Genomic DNA, 25,625 nt, shown 5'->3' with positions numbered 1-25,625 from the left:
GCTCTTTACTCACGTTGCCGACAAATGCATTTTCTATGACTATTTGTATTACTTCCTACTAATAAACGGCGATAGCCTAGTTGGGTGTGGAACGGACTGCCAAGACGAATGTCCGCAGGTTCAAATCCCAAGGGCACACACCTCTGACTTTTCTAAAAAATCATGTGTGTATTCTTTGTGAATTTATCGTTCGCTTTAACGGTGAAGGAAAACATCGTGAGGAAACCTACACATCTGAGAAGTACTCTTTAGGAATTTCGAAGGTGTGCGAAGTGTACCAATCTGCACTAGGCCAGCGTGGTGGGCTAAGGCCTAATCCCTCACGGTAGTAGAGGAGGCCCGTGTTCAGCAGTGGGCAAGTATATAATACAGGGCTGATATTATAATAGAAACGTAGTATTAGATATGGTTAGATGATTGTTAGAAGTTAGTATAAACCGCTGAATTGATGATATGCGCAGCGGTTAGTCGATGTTTTCTATCACTCGTAATAATGGTAATTTTAACAAAACCACTTTTTCCGTATAACCAAGAAAAAAACAAATGAATGGGACATTGTTGCAGGTACAATGCCTCTCACGAGGAGAACATGGCCGCCCTGCTGGAGGACGCCATTGCGATGGCGTACGGCATGCTGGCGGCTCTCAGCCTTTCCGTGCTCTGTAATATCGTATCAGTGGCGCTCATCAGCTGGAGCGCACTCAGACAGGTATGGCTGTATAAATAGGTCTAAGTTTCGGTGTGTAGTCTGATGCTGTCAAGGTAAAGTCAGGACCTTAAGATTTTCCCTATTTAATACACATAAGTCAACAACGTTTCTCGAACGCCTGATCCTAGCAGCGGTTATCATATAATATATTTATTTCAAGTAATGGTTACAGACAGGATAAAGTAGGTACAGTGTTCTTAAAACTAGATGATTCAAATGTGAATTCACTTTAAATACAGCGCAATCTAAAATCGATAGATAATGACTAAACTAGATTCCAAGGAATCTTACAATAGTTTGTACTTGAACAGAAGGTAACAGTTATAAATTTCAGAGATACAGGATTAAGTTTTAACGTATTAAATGTATTTTTTTCCTTCTTTCTTTTCTCTTTTTCCCTTTTCTTATACATATTAGTTAGTCATGGGGATAAACATAGCTCGAAGGAAGTTAATGCGTTGATAAAAAAGCTATGCCTTCTGTTACCCTTACAAAAAAAATTAATAAAAAGAATTGGAGATACAAAACAAGTTAAAAATCATACAAGTACATGGGTGTTAGTCGGTGTGTGTATGTGTGGGTGTGCGTATTTATGTTCATGATTTGCCTTAAATAGGAATATTTAAAATTAGCTGCGTCTGATCATAATAAAAAAAATATATATAGCGAGTAGATTCATTTTTGCAACTGGCCATATTTATGTGCGCAATCGGCATAATATTATTTATTTTTTTATAAATATAACCTCACAAGAGCACCTCATGTCTTTGAGCAAATGAGGATCTGCAGAATTTTATTTCCCAAATTTTTTTTTCACATCATTTTTTTTCAATTATATGCTGTTTAATACCCCTCTGACAAAGCTCATAACAGGCATACTAGGCATAATAATTCAAGCTCTAGTTCGAGTTTTGTGTTTCAAGAATAGTTTAATATATTATACTCAAAGTTGAAAACGGTTTATATGGCCAGTAGTCCCTTTCTAAAATGTACTATTTTTACTCATCGTTTACCTAAACATGATAATGAAACCATATCGCTCCACATCACGTTGCTAAATATTTTATTATTCCTAATAAACTAGTGCTAAGCTCCTTTCAAACAGGCGATTAAAATATAAACATAAAAGTATAATTACTGTTATCTCAAACTCGTATAATTACGTTATTGTTCGTATTTTCCTCTTCCTGCATCATAATGCTAAGTATTCAATATAATTTCTCTTACTGTTCCTTTTTTTCCACTATTTTTTATAAATCTTTCCTAACACTAAATATTTAAACTAAGTTATACGTGATATTTATTGTAAAAATTTCTAATGAGTTCTATGGGGCAAATTTTATACCGAAAGGAAATAGTCACATAATATAAAACTTCCATATTCGTGCCCGCGAAGTATACTCAAACAAGGTTAATAACATCAAAAATTCTATCTCGGTGCATCCAATGATATGTATATATAAATATATATACTACTGCACTTGCAAAATATAGATCAATATATATGTACTATATATACTCGTAAACTCTACATACCTCATCGTAAACAAATCAAAATAAATACAACAATTGCCGTATCAATTGATTTTAATATAACTCTTTATTTATTGAACATTATTAACTCCTTGTTGACATCTTGCCCATCGATTATAAAGATGCAGTAAAAATGCTACATGCGACGCGCAATTTATTACTCGACATTAGCTATGAAGTGTGCATAATATGTTGTTCAAGCTGAACAACTGACTAAATTAAGGAACATAAGCTACGTCACTGTTAAAAATTGTAAAGATATGACGTAAACATATTTGCTACATCGAGATAGTATAGATATTACTGATGGTAAGATATATTTTATATCCGCCCAAATAACTACCACCGTACACGGTGTTAAAACCCATCACGTGGGTCACCCACGTAAGTGTTCCGGGATCAGTCTGTGTATACCCGGTTCCAACGGGCCCGCATAATTGTATCAACTATCGAAGGGATATCATCTCGCGTCAATCCACATTGTATTGGACCTCACTGCACTTGCGATCAGGTGCAGTAAAGTAACTTTGCAGTGCAGGATCTTAATAACCTACGGTTGCTTATGGTTAGATCTACTGAGTCTTGTTACATCATAATCTAGTAATTTAACACTGCATCATTGACAACCTATAGCCAGTCATCTAATATTCGAGTATACTAAAGTGGCTCTGTAGCCAATGAAAAGTCCTAGTAACGCTAGGTATAAACAACAAAAAATTGTTTTGCAGTTTTTGCATTATGTTTATTGTCACAGCCTCTGGGTGCTAAATTTAATTTCAGAATACTGCATAAAAAATCTTTTATTGTGTCCTAAAGTTTAACTTTTTTTACGCAGATCACAAAAATTCGCTTAAAATTTCTAAAAACTGTGCTTCGACAAGACATGAGCTGGTATGACACAAATTCAGAATTCAACTTAGCTTCAAAAATGTCAGAGTAAGTACCTACTATAATTTTTACCGTAAAAAGATTATTTTTGTAAACTAACTAGAAATAAACAAATTCTATTAAAGTTTACATTAAAAATATGTGACTTCTCTATGACTGTTAAATTTGTATTTTTATAGTTTGGTCTATTTGTAGTTTCAAATCGAGTATTCTCACAGCGTATTTTAATTTACTGAATATTATTTAAATAGGATTATCATTAACTTATATTTGATTTTATTCATAATGGAATGTTCTAGAGACCTGCAGAAGCTGAAAGATGGCATGGGTGAGAAGCTGGCGGTAGTATCGAACCTTGTAGGGACGTCGTTACTCTGCATTTGTACTTCATTCCCTTTAGGTTGGGAACTAACGCTAGCATGCCTTGTTGTTATGCCATTCTCGATCGGTGCCTCTGTCTATCTCTCTAATGTAAGTATTTATTGCAACAGCTACTGAGGCCATAGGCCATATAGATGAAGGACCAAGTGGCCCGTTTCTGCCCACAGCAATTTGAGGCAGCCTACAACTACTATACATTTCTATAACATTCAAATTTAGTCTAGAACACTTATTACGTCCATGACTATGGCGCTGTGGGCAGGTAGTCAGTCATGAAGTAAACGGGTTCAATCTCTTCAGACAAATAGCTTGTATGTACATACGCATCAAGTGTCGTTAGCTTAAAAATGATCTAAGGACATAAAAAAATAATGGCCTAGTTCTCCATATCTCATACTAGGCTATTAAATAAAAGCTAGTTTCACTTTATAGTCTTTTTTCTTTTTCAGTACCAAACTAAATCTTCCATACGTGAAATGGAATCTTACAGTCTAGCTGGAAAACAAGCGGAAGAAATCCTTAAATCGGTCAAAACAGTCGTCGCTTTTGGCGGAGAGAAAAAAGAAGTGGACAGGTAAGATATAAGGTTTACTTGTTAGGTTTAAATTCGAATCTCCTACAGAGAAGACGAAATATCAATTTTATAATCTACATAGGAATGCTGTAGATCAAAAGCCTGTCCATCCTCTAAAGCACTTATCGCACCAGGGACGATAAACCGCGAGTAGAACTAGAAACGAATTAACGAGCATCGAGAGATGAGTGTATAGTTCCGATAGTTTTTGTAGGGGGCTATTGGGTGTATACGAGTGAGACAGGAGATTCCTCGTACTGTGGTACAGAATGACACTAGGAGTCTCTCGGCGAATGTTTTGACCGAGTTATTGACTGATACAAGCGAGCATCAAAGAGTTATTGTCTTTGATAGCTCTCCTCGCAGCGACAAACTAGTGGAGAGTATGAATAGTTGTGAGAAGTATGAATTTTATATCCTTATTTTCCACGGTATTTCGCAAGACATGCAACAATGAATAAGAAAAACACATCTATCCTAATACCTAACAATTATGAGTTAAGTCTTAGAACAATAAATCCTCAGCAAATACTCGTAAATAGTTGATAAAGATAACTTTATCACCTAGACAATATTAACTTGCTTACTTATTGCGTAAGATGAAAAAGTAACACGTGGTTATATAGTTCAATGTGAATAATAAAATTAATGAATGCGTTACCGTTATAAATCATGCTGGAGTGTGTAACTCTGAGACTGCAATGGACCTTAATAGAACAATGCTAGTACCTACTTAAACCAAATGCGTCTCTTAGAAATTTTAATCGCTAATGGCTGTTTTTATCCAAAGCCAATACTAATATAATATAATTATATTCATCGGTCACAAAAAAGAGTTAGACGGCAAAAGGAAACATTTCTTAACTTAAGCGTATGTTTTGTAGGTACAAAGACCTGCTAATGCCAGCGGAAACTTACGGCCGCAAGCGCGGGCTGTACTCCGGGCTAGGGAATGGTTTCAATTGGGTCCTAACGTATTCACTGAACGCCATAGGTTTGACCTACGGCACCAGGCTTGTCCTCTTAGACCTCGACAAGCCTGATGAGGAAAGAAACTACGTTACTGGTGTTGTGTTCTCTGTAAGTATGGCCTTCCATTTAAATGTGTAAAATAGAGTAAGAAAGAAGTAAGCATTGGGCCGGATACCAAGCGAAGTCATGAAAACTAAGGAGTACATGACTGCGCATAGTAGCAACACAACACTGAGACCTGAACCTTGAAAGCACTCGTGGCACTGCTCTGCCTTCGCCATTACCGAGACAGAAATGTTAAATCCCTTAATATTCTGTTACTTTACAATTGTCCAAGTGTGTCCTTCCAACTGACACAAGAGCACTTGGCGACAGCTTTAGTCTTTGTGGTGTTACTATATGGTCACTGGGTGTTACCTAGATAGAATCTCAAGTATGTGAGCCTTATAAAATGCGTAATTATTTAATTCCGTATAGTTTTAAAATGAAAGTCGTTATTGAATCACTTAGTTTGACGACGTCAGTGCAATCCACGTGCACGAAAGCTGAAAAGCCGCTAACAGCCGTGTGTAAGAATTAAACAAAAATTCTAAACATTCACAGATTCTGTTCCTAATATACATGGCGACCCAATCCATAACTCTATGCGTCCCGCATGCCGAAGTGTTCGCGTCGGCCCGAAGCGCTGCGACCACTTTATTCAAGCTGTTCGACAGAGAGACGAAGATCGATAGCATGTCTGAGGAAGGATTGACCCCGCGCCGCGTCATCGGAGACATCAAGATTGACGATGTTTACTTCTCTTACCCTTCCCGACCAGAAATTAAGGTACGCTTTTAAAATTATTTTTTTAAAAAAAATTGAGGTTTCAACAATATAAAAGATCGATATTATTTAAAATGTAAGATCATATTTTAGTCTTATATTTAAAAATGACACTACTTACTGATTAAAATATGAGTGGCCACGGGACTCATATGATTAGAATTTCATATTAATTATTGGGGATATTCAGCACAATTCGAAAGTCTCGAAATAACGTACTCTATGCTATTAACATTTAATCATTACAACTGTTTCAGATTTTAAAAGGATTCTCGCTGAATATAAAAAGAGGCGAGTGCGTCGCGCTAGTAGGATCGTCTGGATGTGGAAAGTCGACCATACTGCAACTGTTGCAGAGACTCTACGACCCACACTCAGGAACAGTGCACCTGGACGGGAGGGACATCAAGTCACTTAATGTTGGGTGGCTGAGGTCTTCATTGGGTTAGTGTAGCAGTTTAATTAAATAGAAGTGGTAGCAGCCAGATGAGTATAGTAGGAAAGGAAAGAAATGTTATTATGGTTGATAACCTGTTACCTGAAAGACGGAAGGTAAACACAAAACAAACATATGTCAAGCTCACTGCAATATTGATAGGTCAAGATGGTCACGAAAGACAAGTCATCAGCTTCCCATAATGTTCCCGAAACCTGCTACACAGTAGGATACAGTCAGTTAAATTAAGTTCAAGTGTAAGTACCTAGTCTTGCCATAAATATTGTAATAAAGAAAAAAGAAAATTGTTAACTGCAAATAACATTTATTACTTTTACAGTGTGTCAGTTTAATACATAAATATAAAACAATTAAAAATATAAAAAGCTTATTCGAAGTGGTCTCCATTGGCTGCAATACAGTCCTTTAAACGATGAGGCCAGTTATCAATAGAAGCACGCACTCTTTCCATGGGAAAATTCTTCACTGCCAATCGTATAGATTGTTTTAGGGACTCCAAATTATCATGGCGTTTAGAGCAAGCTGTACTCTCTAAAACTGACCACAAATCATAATCCAGCGGATTAAGATCGGGACTAGACGACGGCCAGTCTTCAGCTCTGATGAAGTCCGAAACGTTCGATTCCAACCAAGACTGCGTGGACCGAGCTTTATGACCCGGCGCCGAGTCTTGCTGGAAGGACCATACTTGGTTATTGAACATGGTGATGTTAAGGGGCTTAACTACCTTCTCAAGAATGGTATCTTGATACACTTGTGCCGATGTTTTGATACCTTTTCACAAAAATATGGCTCAGTCACTCCTTCATAGCTAACACCCCACCAAACCATCACTGAAGTCGGATAATGTCCACGTTGCACTCTGTCGACTAATTGGGAAGCTTCCTTAGAGCTTTGAGCATAAATACGGTCATTTTGTTTGTTAAAATGTTGCTCAATTGTAAAAATTTTCTCATCCGTAAACAAAATTTTTCTGTGACCTCCCTTTGCGTACCGCTTCAGTAGTTGTTTCGATTTTACCACCCTATTCTTCTTTAAATTATCAGTTAAGAAATGGCCAGTGCGTCTCTTATAGGCTGCAAGTCCTAAGTCATCTTTTAAAATACGCGACATGGTTCTAGGTGCTATCTTCATTTCCCGAGATAAAATCTTTTGCTTTCGGACAGGATTTCTTCGAATTCTTTCCCTTACTGCTTTGACCACCTTTTTCGTACGAACACTACGTGGACGGCCAGATCTTTTTCTGTCACAAACAGAGGAGGTCTCATTGTACCTATTAATAGCCCGGTACACAAACATTTTACTAATACCAAGTGTATGGAGAGTTTTAAAAATTGCATTTGGCTCCATACCTACTTTGTGTAATGCTATCACAGCGATTCGGTTCTCTTTATCACCCCACACCATTTTAATATCGCAAAATATTTTACAATGTATTGGCGCCAAAATGAGAAAACACAATGAACAATCGTATAAAAATGACAGATTCGAAATTCAAATGTAATATTTTTTTATAATTAAGTGTAACAGTATTTATGGCCAGACTAAGTATATTATTTCAACAGCATGTTATTTTTATTGATGCAATATTTTTAGGCGTGGTCGGTCAAGAACCAGTGTTATTCCGAGGGAGCATACACGATAACATAGCAATAGGATTCCCTGAAGCAACGAGGCAAGAGGTGCAAAGGGTCGCGGAAATGGCTTACGCACACGATTTCATTACAAGATTGCCAAACGTGAGTAACTTATATTGTTTTTTAGTTTTAAATATTCAAATGTGAGCTCTTCATGCGTGTTTTTGTTAGACAAAGCTATAAACCCAATCCAGCATAATTACCTTATCCATTAGCAGTTTTTGTAAACATTTTTTTAAGGGTTACGACACAGTGATAGGCGAGCGTGGGGCATCCCTCTCCGGAGGTCAGAAACAGCGGATAGCGATAGCGCGGTCCCTGTTGCGGGACCCGGCGGTGCTGCTGCTGGACGAGCCCACCTCCGCTCTGGACCCTTACTCCGAGAAGCAGGTGCAAGCCGCCTTAGATAAGGCTAGCGTGGGACGGACTACTATCACGGTCTCTCATAGGTAGGAAAATAATTCGTTTTTTTTTATTTCTGTTGCACTCCACTACGCTTGTCACTTTGAGACATAAGATACAAAGTGGGCTCACTGCACTTGATGGTAATTGGAGAAATGCACAAAAACATCGACCGCCGAGAGATAAATATCTCCGTATGGTCGGCAAGGTTATGCCGGCCTGCTTAATTGTTTATACACGCTCTGCTTGAAGGACCCAAATTGTAGGAAGAAGGGAACACGTATGCTGTAAGCTGTTTCACAGCATAATGACGCAGCAGAAATATGAGACTAAACCATTTAATTCGAGCTGAAATGGAAGAGACCCTAATGTTATTACGCTGGCTACAATACCCTTCAAACCGGAAGACAACAGTGCATACACGCTGCTGCTTGGGCGGTAGAAAGATTTTTGCGATAGTACCTACACAGAGGAATCTTCGCATACGAAGGAACTACCAATAATTATTTTTTGTAATCTGATTGGAAAATCCGCCAGCCAGGTGTATGGTGCAGACCACGATGGCATAAGCAAACGTCACCCAGCACTTTGGATCTCATACAGCAAGAACTCACATTGCATTGCACTCCTCATAATAAGATGGATTCAAATGAAATACACAGACTACAAAATACTTGAAACTGAAATACAATAGTTTCTGCACAAGAGTACTTGACAGAAACAGAAATTAAGATGATAGATGCCCAGGCGCAATCCCCCGTACCAAAACCCTATCACCCAATATAAATTTCAACTTAATCCACTGTGAAACCCAATACAATACTTATGTATCATTATTTCTATGTGTAAAAATGTAGCCTTTCTATTTCAGACTTTCAACGATTGTAAACTGTGACCGCATCATCTGCATGGACCAAGGTGTTATAGTGGAACAAGGAACTCACAGCGAGCTCTTGAACAAGCGAGGTATGCACGCGACTCCGTAAAGTGAGAGAGATGAAGCTAACATGCGGCCAATTTCTTACACTTTCTAATATTTACATTGACACAGAATAGAGGGGGACAGAGCATGGTAGCTTTTTATTGGTTTTACATTAACTGTTAGGTAATTCATTTCGTAAAAAGATAATGTTACGTTTTTTTTAATAGTTGTAATTTATGCTTCCTTAAATATTAAAATACAAAGATCCCTGCCGTGTCTGTTTGTCGCATTTCTACGAAATTTTGTAATAAGATTGTTTGAGAACCTGGAAAGGATCTAGGATATTTTTTATCTCAAAAAAATTATAGCGTAACATCCAATTGTCTCATGTGGGCGGAGCCGCTAACAAATACTAGAATACTACACTTACAATTATCAATATGCTTACCCTTATTTAAATTACTTACTCATTTCAAGGATATTATCACAAGCTGGTAACAACGGGAAAAGAAAATACCGAAATAGAAGAAATCGAACCGTTACCGGAAGAGACGGAGGACGAAGAATGTGGTGACGTCACGCGACCGCCGCACACTGAAGTGAAGAGAGAGTCTACTAGGCGATTGCGTAGGCATCACTCGGTCAGAGGTAATTTTTATGCGTTTACAGCCAAGTGACACTACATCAGATTTTTTTTATTGCAGTTAAATGACGAAAAGTATATGCCGCTCGCCCGATGGTAAGCCATACAACCGCCCATAAACTGCGAGGTAAATAAGTGGCTTCCAGAAAGATACTGACGAGTCATGATTACCTCTCACCAGTCGACACAATTATGCCGGCCTGTTCCAAATTAATATAGTCTTCCAGCTACCCGCCCAACAAACTGTATCACGCATATTGCGGAAAAAAATTGCTTCGTTTTTACCAATGGTAATCCCTATCCGGTCCCTCGCAAACCCTCACAAAGAATTGGTCAACATGAGAAATGAACCCAAAACTATCTGGTCAACAACCGACACTACACCACAGAACCGTCTTTTTAATACTGAGTACAAAAAGAGTTTCTACATTATACTACTATTTCTTACAAGATCCAAATTTCAGATTCACAAGAATGGATGACGCCGCGAGCCTCGATATCCTCGGTGGTGTCCGCCAGCATACAGAGCTACGTGTGCAACGCAGAGTACGAGATGGAACAGGAGGAGGATGATGAAGAGGTACATATTGTTATATCGAATTAATAGGGAGTTTCACAATTCCCGAGTTAATTTTTATGGGGCTTACATTCCGGACTCCGAGCTGATACTGAGTAGAAACACTCAATTTCCATTCATAGGCCATAGGTTCGCCTTCCGCCATGTTATGGGATGAAATACTCACAACGGAAAGTTGATGCACCAGTTACGTCTCTGCCCACCCCTTTGGGGACAAAAGGCGTGTGTGTATCAATTTTTATCCCAAGAATGCAGTTACTTGGACGAAGTGGCGTTAAGAAACCTAATTTATATAGTCAAATACGATCGCTTTGTAATTAGGTCCACTCCAGAATCCTAACAACTTTCAACGTCCCACCAAGTTGTGGTGCGTGATTTTACCATACTAATTTGTTTTCAGGAGGAGCTGAAACCCATCAGCGACTGGGAGCTGATGAAGCTGAACAGTCCAGAGTGGGTGCAAATCACGATCGGAGCCATCGCGGCGCTCTCGCAGGGCGCCTGCTTCCCGCTGTTTGCCCTACTCTTTGGTTACACCAGTGCTGTGAGTATTCTATTCGCAATGGCAAAGTGACTTCTGTTGTTGTTGGAAAATGCGTAGGTCCCGGTAAGTCATTCTGAGTAGATACAGTCAAATAGTCTACCTATTGCTGCCTGTGACCGGCAACTTAAAATCTTCTGACTACAATATTATATCTATGTGTATATACTTATGTATGTATATACTTTAGTTTCCACTTAAATCATTTCATATTATGGAATAGTGACAAAGAAATTCATATTTCCGACTAACCTTCCCATGGGCCATTTATTTTGTGGGTTATTAGCATAGGTTATTACACTGAGTACTAGAATACTCAGTGTAATAACCTATGCTATGAGTACTAGTATATCAGCCCTGTATTATATATGTCCCACTGCTGGGCACGGGCCTCCTCTACCACCGAAAGGGATTAGGCTTTAGTCCACCACTCCACGGGCCTCGGCGGGGGCCACCGGCCGGTGCCCACATCGTAGTTGAGGGGGTGCGGATTCCCATCGGCAAAACGATGAAGTATTTAGGTTTAATTTTGGATAGCCGATGGGACTTCCGCGCCCATTTCGAAAAGTTGAGGACGAAGTTGTCCAGGGCGGCGGGCGCTCTTTCTAGCCTGCTGCCCAACCTGGAAGGTCCTGGTATCCCCTGTCGAAGATTGTACCACGGGGTCGTGCGGTCCATGGCGTTGTACGGCTGCCCGGTTTGGGCTGACGCCCTGGGAAAGCGTTCTGCCGCTCTCCTGCGGGGCCCGCAGCGGGTCGTAGCGCAGCGGGCCATACGGGCGTACCGCACGGTCTCGTACGAGGCGGCTTGTCTTTTGGCCGGATTCCTGCCCTGGGATCTGGACGCCAAAGCTCTCTCCAATGCATTTCATTGGAGGGAGGAGGCGTCTAGGAGCGGGCAGCGTCCGACCCTGAAGGAGGTGGAGGCCAAGAGGGCCTCCTTACGGCGAGCCGCCGTAGAGGAGTGGCGTCTCAGGCTGGAGGCCCCGACAGCGGGGCTTCGGGCCATCGCGGCAGTGCGTCCTGTCTTTGCACAGTGGCTGGACAGGCGCCACGGCGCGGCAACATTAGATTGACACAGGTGCTCACCGGGCATGGGTGCTTCGGTGAGTACCTGTGTCAGATAACAGGGACGGAGGTTAGCGCCGTGTGTCACCATTGTGACAACTGCCCGCGGGATACGGCCCAACATACGTTGGAGTCTTGCCCAGCCTGGGACGATGAGCGCAGCGCTCTCGTGTCAGTCGTCGGAGGAGATCTCTCGCTGCCGGCTGTGGTCGCTTCCATGGTCGGCAGCCAGGAGGCCTGGCGTGCGGTGGCCCACTTCTGCGAGGCGGTCATCTCGCAGAAGGAGAGCGCCGAGAGGGATCGTGAGAGGGCCGATCCCTCCCGCCGTCAGAGGAGACGTAGGAGACGCCGGGTGGACGACTGACCGGCGTCTCCCGCCCTGTGGAATGGGGGCGTTTGGAGAATTCCACCACGGTAAACCCCTGCCTGTCGTAAGAGGCGACTTATAGGGGCCACGAAGGGGGTCGTCGGCGGGCAGCAGGGGGCTGTCCGCCCTAGTGCATTTTTGTGCATTTCTTGCACATTTTTCGGTTGACCCCCGGGATGGACGGCAGTGTGGCGTTGACCCCATGCTGCCGTTGACGCTGAGAGCGTCCTTCGGTGCGAGGGGGCTTAGGCGCCCCCCCACATTTAGGAGACGGGCCGCAAGGCGGCACCGCGCAGGGGCGGCCGCGGACGAAGACCCGGACCTGCTGTCTCGGGGAAGCCCGCAGTCGTCCCTTATGCGCCGAAGAGGGTCAACGCGGAGTTTTAGTTGGTAGGCCGTTGCGTAGGGACTTAGGTTAGGTTCATTGGTTAGGGACTCGGCCCGACCGCCGCCCGAGGGTCCCGGGCTGCTTCAATTGTCGGGTCGTAAGGCAACGGTTACCCCAACATAACCGCTCAGTCACCCCCCGCGAAGACTGAACGGTAGTAATAAGGGACTTTCTCCGCGAAAAAAAAAAAAAAAAAAAAAAAAGGCTTTAGTCCACCACCCTGGCCTAGTGCGGATTGGTAGACTTCACACACCTTCGAAATTCCTAAAGAGTACTTCTCAGATGTACACAGGTTTCCTCACGACGTTTTCCTTCACCTTTAAAACGAACGATAAATCACAAAGAATACACACATTACATACATTATATACAAAGTCAGAGATATGTGCCCTTGGGATTTGAACCTGCGGACATCCGTCTCGGCAGTCCGTTCCACACCCAACTAGGTTATCGCCCCTTTTTGAGAACTATAATATACTTCGTATCTATATCAGTATGCACTAAGATTTGTTTCGTTTCAGATATTCGCCATGACAGACAGGGATACGATCACCTACCTCGCGGATCTCTACTCGGGTTTGTTCTTAGTAGTGGCCGCCGTCGCAGGAATATCCATGTGCCTCCAAAGCACAACCTTCACCAGTGCCGGACTCAAAATGACCACCAGACTTCGATATATGTACTTCGAGGCTCTTTTGAGACAGGTGAGCGATGCAAATTGTGAATATGGTAATAACAACAATAGATAGAATGGACTAAATTCGATTCCGGTATGATTAAAAATTTTTGAACTTATCTGTCTACATGTGTATATCCATTTTAACAATGAAAAAGCCTAGAAAAATCATGACATATTCAGAGATTTTCGATACAGCGTAGAGTAGGTAAGTGTCGTAACCCAATATAATGAACAAAACACCTCACCTCTAAATCATTCAAATCCTTTCCTAATGACGTAATCTCCATTTAATTTCAGGAAATCGCATATTTCGACAAAGAGTCGAACACTGTGGGGGCTATATGCTCGCGGCTGAGCGGCGACACGGCGGAGATCCAGGGCGCCACCGGGCTGCGCGTCGGCATCATCCTGCAGGGACTGAGCTCGGTGCTCATCGGGTTCCTCATGGCGGTCAGCTACAACTGGAAACTGACGCTCGTCGCCACAGCATTCTTGCCGTTGGTGAGCGAATAATATTTAAAGTTGAGAATTTAAAGGGTGTTTTACAACCCCACCTACTCCTACAAAAGAAGAAGCGCGATGTTATATTCACGTAGAGAAAACCTTATTAAGGTAATGCGGTCTACTAACTTTACTGTAATAAACTATCGCAGATGGTGGGCAGTATCTGGTTCGAGGGGAAAATGTCAAACAAATCGGAGCAAGACGAGCGTAAAGCGATGGAGTCCGCCATCGCCATCTCCACAGAAGCAGTGGTCAGCATCAAAACTGTGCAGAGTTTAGGTAACAAACATTAATCAGGTTAAGTGATTATAATCTGTGATCTGATTCCTAAATCAAACTGTGGCTTCGATTCTATGACCTTATTTACGTTGATGTTATTTATTACGGATCTTCGCCACGACACTTAGTTCCATTCCCAACTGAGCAATTCACTACCTAACAATAATTTCGATATAAACTTTCTTTACACCCCTCAACTATCCATTCACCCCGACTTACTTGTCCAGGTATAGAGTCAATATTCTTGAGAAAGTTCCACAAAGCGTTAAAAGAAGCTTCAGCTGCGGTTGTGAAGAAGACAAGGTGGAGGGGTTTGGTGCTCGGCATGGGCATCTACGTGCCGTTCCTCTCGTTCGGCAGCGCCATAGTCTACGGCACCACGCTGATAGTGAGTGGGGAGCTTGATTACAAGACTGTGCTGCTGTGAGTACTTTATGAGAATACATTTAGACACGTTGTGTAAAGAACATGTGGAAGTTACAAACACGGATAGAACTTAACTGCCGATTTAGTAACGAACCCTAAATGATCAAGAAACAGCGCATTGGCTGCCAAATTCATCCTAGGTTCCATCCCAAAATGCATCAAATGTTGTAAGTGTACAATATCAGTTCTAAAAATCGTGATTTAGGATATTTAAGTTGATTCATTTGGTTTTACTTTCGGTTTAAGCCTCGTTCCTTTCCACCCCATTTACTAATCACCTCATTTATGTTTAAAGGGTGACTGAAGCGGTTATGTACGGCGCGTACATGCTGGGTCAGTCGCTGGTGTACGCTCCCGGGTTCAAATCAGCGAAGCAGTGCGGTGCCAGGATCCTGGCCACCATCAGCAGAGTTCCAGTAGTGAGAACTGAAGATAATATAAAGGATCAGAAAGATTGGGTGAGACATATTGAGACTATTGAATAAGGAAAGTAAAAATTAACTACTAATCATTTGTTTGTAGCTTAGGAATCAGTAATTATTACCTCGTTAACTGAGGTTATATCTGTACCGAAAATAATATAAAGCCTCTTTTGTTTAAAAATAAAATTATTAACATCGATATATATATATATATATATATGTACTTCAGTAGAATATACGTCAATGATTATAATTAACATGTGTCACCCTGATAAATCGCATCGGGTCAATGATTTCCACTCTGTAACTGACGGACGTAAAATGGACAAGTTATTTCTACAATTTTAATCAACATAACATTTCCCCAGGTGGCTTCAGGAAGTTTCAGTATGAAAGAGCTGGAATTCCACTACCCGACCCGCAGGAAACACCCAGTGATCCGAGACATCAGCCTGGAGGTGGAAGCTGGGAAGACCATAGCGCTGGTCGGCTCCTCGGGCTGCGGCAAGTCCACGCTACTGCAGCTCATGCAGCGGTTCTATGACCCTGACTCTGGATCTATTGTGAGTATCTTTTATGGCATTGTTATATAAATATAGTCAATAAGTAAGGAGTCACGGTTTATTTAGGTTACAGTATTGGGTATTTCAACTTCAACATGGCCGATCGTAAACGGACGATGAATCTTATGGTGCCAAATTAAATACAGAGTCGTGTTTGCTAATGTGGGAACTCCATGGTTCGTAAGATCTCTCTGTGGCAAGCTGTGACGGACAACGTCGAATCAACCGTTTGTGTTATGGACAGACCCAGTTATACCAAAATATACTAACTTACATATTACCAAAAATAACGTATTCAAAATTAACAAGCAATTAATGTAAATGTGTTACGTCACTGTTCAGCAAAATATGTCAAGATCTATTTATATCTGAGACAAAAAAGTGTGTAGGAATCAAACCATATTTTTTTATACATAGAAAAATCCAGCTGCATAAATAACAATCCACATATTATGTTATTTAGAAGTAATCGATTCATTTTGGAATAACTCTGTCCAATTTATAAAGAATTGGTGTCATCTATCTCACAAAAGCTGAAATGTTTTCTAATTTATTTAGGTGTCTTACTATTTCACGAAGATTAAGTAACCGTCGCATGAGCACAGATTTTTTAAATGAAAATCTTTCCAATATCCGCTCTATATAATTTTAGAACTCTGGCGTGAAGCAAGGAAAATAAAATTCATATCAACATTGTCAACTTATAATTATGTTTCTCAGAACAATGACAAGCATGTTTAATTGTCAACATTGTAGTTGTCATCGTAACATATACATTGTGGTTATTCGAGTTTAACTTATAATAATAATTTTAATAAACTTTACCTAAAAATCACTAATTGGAATTGGATTGAAACTTAATACCAGTTCATTAACCATACTAAATGGGTCAAATAATCGGTACATATCAAACTCGTCATTTGGGCCTCAAAATGGACGACAATCCAACATACGACAGCTCCGTCGGGTTTGGGTTTTCGCGAGGCGAGCGAGTGATGTATGTATGTGAAGAGGACCTCATATCGGCGAGAATACCTCCTAAATACAGGGACTACTGCGCCCATCTGCTCCTGGACTACTCGGTCTGTAGGTACAAGAACATGCCGTTCCTATATCGATGTCATCACGAAAAACACGCGTATTTGAACTGTGAACATGCTGATTACGTAATAAGGATGAAAGAGTTCGAAAGAGAACGAAGGCTTAGGGAAAGGGAAATAAGAGTGTTGAAACAGGCCAAGGAATCTAAGGAAGAAAAACCTTCTGAAGAGACAAAGAAATGATGTTTTTTATAGTTCAATAAACTGCTTTATTTTACTAGGATTCTGTTCTTTTGATTGTGTGAACTTGTTTGCGATAAGGTAATTTTTAATTTTTTATTATTATTACGGGTACCATTTCTCCAATAAACTAGTGATGTATAGTGTGAAAAAAATATATCAATTAGAGCTCACACAAAAATAATGTTTATAACTGCTCTAATAGTCTCAAGCACAAAGGGCAAGCCTTAATTTGTATCAATTAAGTACGTAATTCATAATATTATTATATTATTATTATTGCGAAGTTTTGGTACTAATCATAAATTAGAAAAGAATATATATTCCAATTTCTTTTTGTGTGCACGTGTGTGCTAAATCTTTCAAGATAAACACACATTATTGCAACAATGGTTTATTAATACACAATCATGATAGATTATCAAGCATTTTCTGAATATAATATTTGTTAAATAGAAACTAGACAACTGCGACATCCGTGCGGAATTGACACTGCCGCGCCTGAGACGACAGCTAGGTGTAGTGCAACAAGAGCCGGTGCTCTTCGACCGGACCATCGCCGAGAACATCGCGTACGGCGACAACAACCGCAAGGTGACCATGCACGAGATCGTCGCCGCCGCCAAGGCCGCCAACATACACAGCTTCATCGTCTCGCTGCCAAAGGTAATTATAGACATTGGAATCAAGAACATTGTAGTGACGTCCACGTTCAAGGCGAGCAGACGACCCCGTAAAGGTCGCACGATCTCGCTTGATGCAGCGTCTAATAGATTGGTCTGGAAATTTTTAGAAGTTTGTAAAGTAGACTTCTAAAGGCTGACAAACCTTCAAGTGTCTCATGACACTAAGTGTTTCAGTCTGTATGGCATCGTAATCGTCATGAATGTCGGATATCACGAGTAATTTTATAGTAGAAGCGGGCAACTTTGGGTACCTCGTAGTCCCTTAATGACGGTCAATGCGTACTAGACTATCGTCACGAAAGAGATTATCAGCGACGAAACCGCCTAATAAATCTCAGCATAACTGCCCAATGAAATTATCGACAATCATTGATCAAAATAAAAAAGACTCGCGACCATTTGAAAAGTTTTCTAATTTATGTCATAATTAAGTTTATAAAGTTCTGTTGTTGTGTTTATAAAGAATGTAAAATATTCTGGTTTCTAAGAAAAAAAAATGTGTTCGTATTTCATATTTTCTCCTCTGACTTGGCCAAATTCGTTTCTTTCAGGGATACGACACGAACCTCGGCTCAAACGGGGCCCAACTGTCCGGCGGTCAAAAACAACGCATTTGTATCGCACGAGCTCTCGTCAGGTCACCGAGGCTGCTGCTCCTAGACGAGGCTACCTCCGCCTTGGACACTAATAGCGAAAAGGTATAATGTGCAAATTACTTGATCTGTTTATTATTCAGGAAGACAACAGCATTAACATACTGTGGCCGTATCTAATTATTTTCCAAAAAGAAGGGGCGGTAAAAATAAACGTAGAATCTAAAGTTTATGTTCTGTAGGCGATAGCCCTGTATAATATCATGGGTCGGAACACACAAGGCGGAAAATGGACCCTGATTGTACGTCTGCTTATTCCTTTGGGGAAAAGACGTGATTTATTTATTCTTTTAAATGGGACAAAAGTACCTAACACACTAGATATTAAAAAAGTTCAAAACCACATAACTTATATCGATATCTTGCCGCATTTCATAAGGGTCTTTTTATAACGATAACCGATATATTTTAGTGATCTATAATGTACCATTATTTTCTAGGCTGTGACGGACGCTTTAGACAAAGCAGCTAAAGGCCGCACCTGCGTCACAATAGCACACCGTCTCTCCACCATCAAACATGCAGACTTAATATGCGTGTTGGACAAAGGTACGATCATCTAATTATTTAGAAATTATATGAATACTGAACACTCAATTGGTGAAGCACTAGCGTGACATTACTGATCATTATAAAATTGATTCATATTTAGTTTCATACACTTTTATGCCCAGTGACCGTATTAGACTGTGCTCTTTTGATACAATGTAATATAGCATCATAGAATTTTTATTTAAGTTTTGTATTTAGTAGTCCTATTTCATAAGATGCATTTCTCAATATTGAAGCTCCGAGCAGTCACTTTTTAATGTATGAAAAAGCCGAAAACAATGCATTATTTTTTACTTACACTCAAATATTTCGCTATTGGTGGTAAGATATTAGAATTAAAAAAAAATGTATTTTTTCAGGACTCATTGTCGAAAGTGGCACCCACGCGGAGCTTCTCAGTCAAAAAGGACATTACTGGCGAATGAGTAAACAACAGAACGTGCACTAATGTAGAATAAACATTTCTAGTACAATTGTATATATACCAAAAACTTAAATCATCGACTATACACCCTATTGCAGATAGATATAAAGCACAATCTGCCACGGGGCTAATTTTCTTATAACTGGCGAATTACTATTGTGATACAAGTTAGTTTTGAATTAAGTGTAGTTTTCGATACGCAGCATAATGTTATAATTTTGTAATTGGAAATATTCAGCTGTTGCTGAATTCTATGGGCTGTCTTGATCTAATTGTTTTTATATGCAGCGATTTCCTAACATATAATAAATATGTACTAAAAATAATATATTCAAATGAAAATCTAGATTTCTTTCAATGCCTACAAACTTTATACTGTGTGCGACTCTACCAAGGCGGCCTATAGTCCAAGAATAAAGAAATGTATCAATTGTTAGTTTGTCAGCTCGAGCGCAACAATGGTCCACTACTTGACATATGTCACGGCGGCAATCATAAAGTTGGATTTCAACGTATATTCAACCCTACGATGATCTTCATAGATGATCTGGCCATTATTACACTCTCGCCTACATTTGTTGAATTTTTTAAATAAATATTATCATTAGTTTTTCACTGATGTTTTTATTATTTTCCAGTTCATATTTACAATATTTTTCTACATAAGTGCATACAACTAGTACATCGATGTAGTTATTTAATCTACTCACAATATACTTGCGAACTACCCTTTTGGCACACGGTAACCCAGTACTGTCCGACAGACAAGATATAACTGCCTAACATGACGTGTCAACTAGGAGCGATGTATATATAATACTGTGAGTAGAATTCCCAAATATTTATTTATATATGACATGGATACATGAAGGAAATACCTGTTATAAAATCGCTTCAAATAGTAAATACACAATGTTTTAAACGGCACAATTTTACACTATACTCAACCATACTTTCACAGCACCGCGTTATTCTAAATAATAAAATTTATAAATTCAACTAATCATAAATTGATTTATATTAACATAACATTTTATTAAATAAACGTAACATAACATAAAAATAATAATAATATCCGTGGTTAACTATTTGGCATGAATCATGGTAACGTTCAATTGTAAAACTCAGCTTGAATGCCTCATAAGGGCCGACGCACATCAAGGCGACGCGCATTGCGCGATACCACCTCGGAACAATTACATCATTTTTTGTACAGTAGTTAAAAAAAATTGTCTATATTATGTCATCAGACTTACGATGCCACTCACTATTTGTGGTTCTTAAATTTATGTCGATAAAAAGATGACAACTTCATATAGCTCTATCGAATTATGATGACCTAAAAACTACGTTATCCAAGAAAATTAAAAAAATAATAAATCTTTTTTTTGAGTAACTTGTTTGTCGTGAAATAACAAACTATGAAATGGCTAACAACCTCTTAGAATCAGTCAACTCCGAAATAGCTTTACTGTATCAATGTAGACTGTGATTTATTATCTGACACTCTAACAAGCAATATCACTTGTTAGACCATATAAGAAAATAATGCGACATATCTATGCAATCCAGTTATTGCCTGGCCTTAATTTCTTAGAGAGTAAAGTACCTTCTCTTGTAAACATTAACATTGGATCATAATGAATAAATAAATATATATGTACATTTTATTGAATTATATTAACAATTCTGAATCTCATAAACCAATATGTACAACAATGTGTTTTAAAAGTACAGAATATACGTAAAATATACTTAAAAAAATATTTGATTAGATATATTATAGTGTCAGTAAATTTATCCTTTTCCGTCGATGATATCGTTCGAACATAGAGGCGTTATCGCACCGCTTTGATGAGCGATCAATATTAAAGATTCCCTCAAAGTATTGTAGGTGAAAACAAGTATTTGCTAATGGAATAAACACAAAATGGTTAATGACACTTTACAATAACACCGTTTGTATTTAATTACTATTGCGACAATAGCGTTTTTAATAATATTATGCACTTGTGGGATTTTACAATATTGTTTTAAAGTCCGCATTCACCTTTATAAACATAACAGAAGCATTCAATTTGACAGATAAAACGAAAAACATAGTTTATAAAAATTACACAACATACAAATTCAATTTACTAATTCATTAGTACAAAACCTTGCACAATTCCACTTTCCTTATTCTAATTGTACATTAATGTTACAATATTTATAACAGTACGTGTGCTGACTAAGTTCCAAATTTAATATAACATCAGGAATCATAAATCCTAACGTATGTAAAGAATTAACAAAATTATTCCTACCGTGTATATACATTCATTGTTTCATGATTAGTATTTAGTACATACCACCTTTACAGACTACAAAATAGCGCAAGCTGTTGATTTATATCTTGTACAGACAGCAAAAAATATTCTATTTTTTAAATATTGGCGGATGTTTGATAACCATGTTAAAACTTATATAAAGAAAATAGAACAGAAAAAAAAAAGAAAAATAATTATTACTTTTTTCACAGCGTCAGTACGTCCTTTGTATGTGAACAAACATGGTTGAAATTAGAAGTGTTTTTTCAAAAATTATACTATAACTCGATACACACGTTACATTTGATCAAATCAATCGCTGTGAACAGCATTAAAATATTAGTAATTTATCGAAAAGTTTGTCTGTGTAATAAATTAAAACTAAATAAGGAAATCAACAGCCTGTAAATTAACTACACCTTCGCTAGTGTTACTACACACTTGTTAAAATATGTATAATCACAACTCTACCTAGTGGCAACTTTCGATGTGCTGACGCATTGTGATTCTAGTCCCTGTGAACATATCACAGCCTTGAACTGTCTCCAAACCGTAAATGCCCTTCGTATATGCAGAGTAAGCCAACAATAGACTGAATGTTATTTCTGTCACTGTTGTGTTCAATTAAAAAAAAAATAGCGCTACTGCAGTCATAAAAATGTTTCTGAATAAGGGGACAACTGTAAAAACAATAACCTAAATGTTAATAAACGATATTTCCTGATTATTAGTACCATATAGAAACTCCTCAAGATTTATGCTAACCCTACCGAATAGCAAAAACAATCAAAGCTAATTATTTGAAGTCTTGTGATTTTAATATGATGTCTTTATACAATTAAAAACATAGGCGGCTCATTTGTAAATTTACAGAAACTTGTATGCCGACCGTATTTTAATTGGCAACAGTGACGGACCATTTCAAAAAGTATTGTAAAATCTCTTCGGTTGTCTATGATAAATTAACCAATGCTTTAACGTGTTAACTGGATAAATCCTATTTCATGCAAGAACAGATTATGTACGCATTTCTATATTTTTACGTCGCGGTGAAGCAGACAATCAGTTGCACCCGAGTTGTTGATTATGAAACTACAGGCTCTAGACTGGATATTGGCAATCACAAACATTGCGCAACTTGGATTTTAGTTTGGGGTCACTGTTGGTCACTGTCGGCTGTTGGAGTGACTGTTGGTTTTGTTTATATTTGGTTCTATTTTGTATTAGGGATCGATTGGCTTAGGGATCGAATCTGTTGAGAAACGTATGCAGACAATACACAACTAAATATGGGACAAAAACCCATTGGTGCGCCCTCTAGTGGCAAATAAATTTTGTCCTTATTGTCATTCACTTATGATGTATGTCTACAGGAGCAACGGATCATAAGTCCTGCAACACACAATTCAAGAAATGCTTTCACCTAAATGAATTTAGCAGAACGTATTATTATCTATTAAAATGTACTTAAAATAAATTGAAACTACTATGTTATTAGTATCAGCAGCGTTTGATATGAGGATGAATTAATTTCATGTATAAAAACTACAAATGAACACACACCTCGAATACTGCGTTATAAAGTTGTATACTCAAAGCAAATACGGTACATGACCACCAAACGCATAACGTAACAATATTATATAAAAAAATAAAATATACGCATACTCACAACAATATAAACTTCATTCACATAAAATATAACAAAATTAAATTTACAATAAAATATAATGTTTAACGAAACTCAGCTAAAAGAGTTTTTACTGCACATAACCCCCTCTACTTAAAACAATTACTGTGGCGTAACTAATCAATATTCTGTCTCGTCAATTCTTATAAAAATTCTCTAAGTGTCCATAAATGTAAAAACAAACAACGTAGTTTTGTGTCATTGTTTCCCATAAAACATCCCCGCGTTGACTTTTAAGATGGTAACATATATTTTTTGACAATCCAGTTTTACAAGGGTACGTCTGCGGGTCGAACAGTCTTGTTATGTCGCATTCTAGGGGCGCTGTAGCGTACTCTACACACGCGTAAACCAGACTGCTGAGTGAATTATTTCTCAGCTCAATGTGTCTACGCTGGGGGTGTATTTCAGCTGACGTTTTGGACTAATTTCTGCGCGAAGATACGTACTGTGACATCTCAATAGGCGCTTCATCCTACGTCATTACACAAAACACTAACTAATGAAACCCCGAAACAAAAACATTTATCTAGGTATTTACATTTTCAGTGCGAGATCAGACGTCTTTGACATGGCACGTACACATTCCATTACATTGAATCTTTACTAATAAATAAATAAAAACGGACACATACGTCAGCATTTTTTCATACTATATAATGTGTCAACTATAGCATTAAAATAAATTCAACTAATTATTTATAATGAATTAAACAGTACGACATAAATCACACAGCCCTTTGGTAAAAATAAAGACTCCACATACAAAATATATAAAAACATAAAAAATGTTATTTATAGCCGTCATTATAAGTAAAATTTACCGCACCCTAGTGTTCTATAAGCACGGTAAAACATTGCACGAATATGTTAAACATATTATACATTATTTACACAAGCAATATACATTATACATACAACATATACACCAGACACGTGAAGTATCGTCGATTGCACACAGAGCACATTACAGTTACTGGTAAAGTATTCGCCATGGTGGAAATGTCCTTCACTTTGCAACGCATCATCGCAACCGCTCAATTCAAACCGCCACTGGCTCATAAGCGTTTGTGAAAATGTCAAGTGAGAAGATTCTATCGATATGCCCCCTATTGCGGAATATTGTGCATGTCAAAAAACCCGTTGCGTTGAACCTGGATGTTTAACCTTAAAAACGCTGTAACAATATTGCGTTTTGGTTCTCTGCAACGTTTTTTTCTCTGCTCGCAGCAGTATCGTGAAAGAGCTCTAAAAGTGTATGCTCGCCTCGCAAGTTTGCGGTCGTGAAGTTGCTGCAAGTCGCGGCGCAAAAAAATTATAATAATTTTAGTAGTATTCAAATTATACTTATTTTATAAAATTTTATATACGATTGTTAGTATAAATAGTATTGGAAAATTATAATAGCAAAAATGTTTATTGTTGGATTAAAAAAATGAGATCAGTACAAAAAAAAATTACTAACTATATTCTAAAATCAATCAAATTCTACTAACATATTTCGATAATAATCATATCCAATCTAAAACCTTGTTCATTTTATCCGCCATGTTTGCAGCTAACTTCACAGCCGCAGCCAAGCGGCGGGTATAGCTCGGTGCGTGTATCTTGAGTGGTAGATGCAAGTGGAAGGGACAGTAGCACTTGTTCAGGTTTGATGATAATATTTACAAGAATAACGTGGCTGTTATTCGTCAAGCCCGACACCAATCAACAAGCAAGCAGAATAAAAAAATACTAAAGATATGCGAAGACAGCACTCAAATAATGTCCCTATTCTGTACTGCTCTGAATTGTACGCGCTCTCACAGTTATTAGGAGCTAAACGGCGTAAGATGCACGTGAGCCTGTAGGACTGATGCTATGGCGAGATTTAGTGCAATCGTTAACAGATCGGTATATATCTCTATCAAAGTTGAATAGTAAAATAATTCATGAGTCAGTTACAAAGGCAATAATTGTAGGCGATGAAAAAACCATGATGTTATACGACACACTACTAGTTATAATAAGTGTCGCGCTTGACTAATATATCCCATGCAGCAAGTGAAATTACTTATAGTACTCCCACCCGGCAACAAGCACGACCATCAGCGGCAGCTGTGTGGATCGGACAAGACACGCGTCGTCCTAGTGCAGTAGGCGAGCCGGCGCATGCGCACGCGTTCACTGCGGCATGTGCTGGTGGTGGGCCTGATGTGGCGGCGGTGGCGGATATCCGGTCACGGCGCGCTGCGTCGACCGCTCGTAAACTATTTGTGCCGGTAAACGTGGG

At 38.9% G+C, this 25,625-nt stretch overlaps 3 protein-coding genes across 3 annotated transcripts in view; 2 read left to right on the top strand and 1 right to left on the bottom strand.

Moving 5' to 3' along the window:
* Positions 1-19,966, top strand: part of LOC115448547 (multidrug resistance protein homolog 49) — a 25,568-nt gene extending 5,602 nt beyond the window's left edge. Inside the window, exons 4-26 of the mRNA XM_030176004.2 lie at positions 565-709; positions 3,078-3,178; positions 3,430-3,601; positions 3,961-4,085; positions 4,970-5,165; positions 5,661-5,885; positions 6,140-6,326; positions 7,936-8,078; positions 8,217-8,425; positions 9,250-9,344; positions 9,778-9,948; positions 10,408-10,523; positions 10,921-11,064; positions 13,405-13,587; positions 13,860-14,063; positions 14,216-14,345; positions 14,573-14,768; positions 15,067-15,229; positions 15,562-15,756; positions 17,493-17,702; positions 18,274-18,420; positions 18,816-18,924; positions 19,287-19,966. Of these exons, the coding sequence (XP_030031864.2) occupies positions 565-709; positions 3,078-3,178; positions 3,430-3,601; positions 3,961-4,085; positions 4,970-5,165; positions 5,661-5,885; positions 6,140-6,326; positions 7,936-8,078; positions 8,217-8,425; positions 9,250-9,344; positions 9,778-9,948; positions 10,408-10,523; positions 10,921-11,064; positions 13,405-13,587; positions 13,860-14,063; positions 14,216-14,345; positions 14,573-14,768; positions 15,067-15,229; positions 15,562-15,756; positions 17,493-17,702; positions 18,274-18,420; positions 18,816-18,924; positions 19,287-19,375 (3,655 nt within the window). The 3' untranslated portion in view covers positions 19,376-19,966. The remainder of the gene's footprint in view (positions 1-564; positions 710-3,077; positions 3,179-3,429; positions 3,602-3,960; positions 4,086-4,969; positions 5,166-5,660; positions 5,886-6,139; positions 6,327-7,935; positions 8,079-8,216; positions 8,426-9,249; positions 9,345-9,777; positions 9,949-10,407; positions 10,524-10,920; positions 11,065-13,404; positions 13,588-13,859; positions 14,064-14,215; positions 14,346-14,572; positions 14,769-15,066; positions 15,230-15,561; positions 15,757-17,492; positions 17,703-18,273; positions 18,421-18,815; positions 18,925-19,286) is intronic.
* Positions 16,553-17,079, top strand: LOC115448550 (NADH dehydrogenase [ubiquinone] 1 beta subcomplex subunit 7-like). The gene has a single exon (XM_030176012.2). The coding sequence runs from the start codon at positions 16,641-16,643 to the stop codon at positions 17,037-17,039; it is 399 nt and encodes a 132-aa protein (XP_030031872.2). The 5' UTR covers positions 16,553-16,640; the 3' UTR covers positions 17,040-17,079.
* Positions 19,956-25,625, bottom strand: part of LOC115448548 (circadian locomoter output cycles protein kaput) — a 20,502-nt gene continuing 14,832 nt past the window's right edge. The window contains 1 exon segment of the mRNA XM_030176005.2: positions 19,956-25,624. Within this exon segment, the coding sequence (XP_030031865.2) occupies positions 25,517-25,624 (108 nt within the window). The 3' untranslated portion in view covers positions 19,956-25,516.

Source organism: Manduca sexta, chromosome 27 (assembly GCF_014839805.1).
Source record: "Manduca sexta isolate Smith_Timp_Sample1 chromosome 27, JHU_Msex_v1.0, whole genome shotgun sequence".
NCBI lineage: Eukaryota > Metazoa > Arthropoda > Insecta > Lepidoptera > Sphingidae > Manduca > Manduca sexta.
Note: the sequence above shows the minus strand (reverse complement) of the source record. Positions and strands in the feature narration are given on the sequence as shown.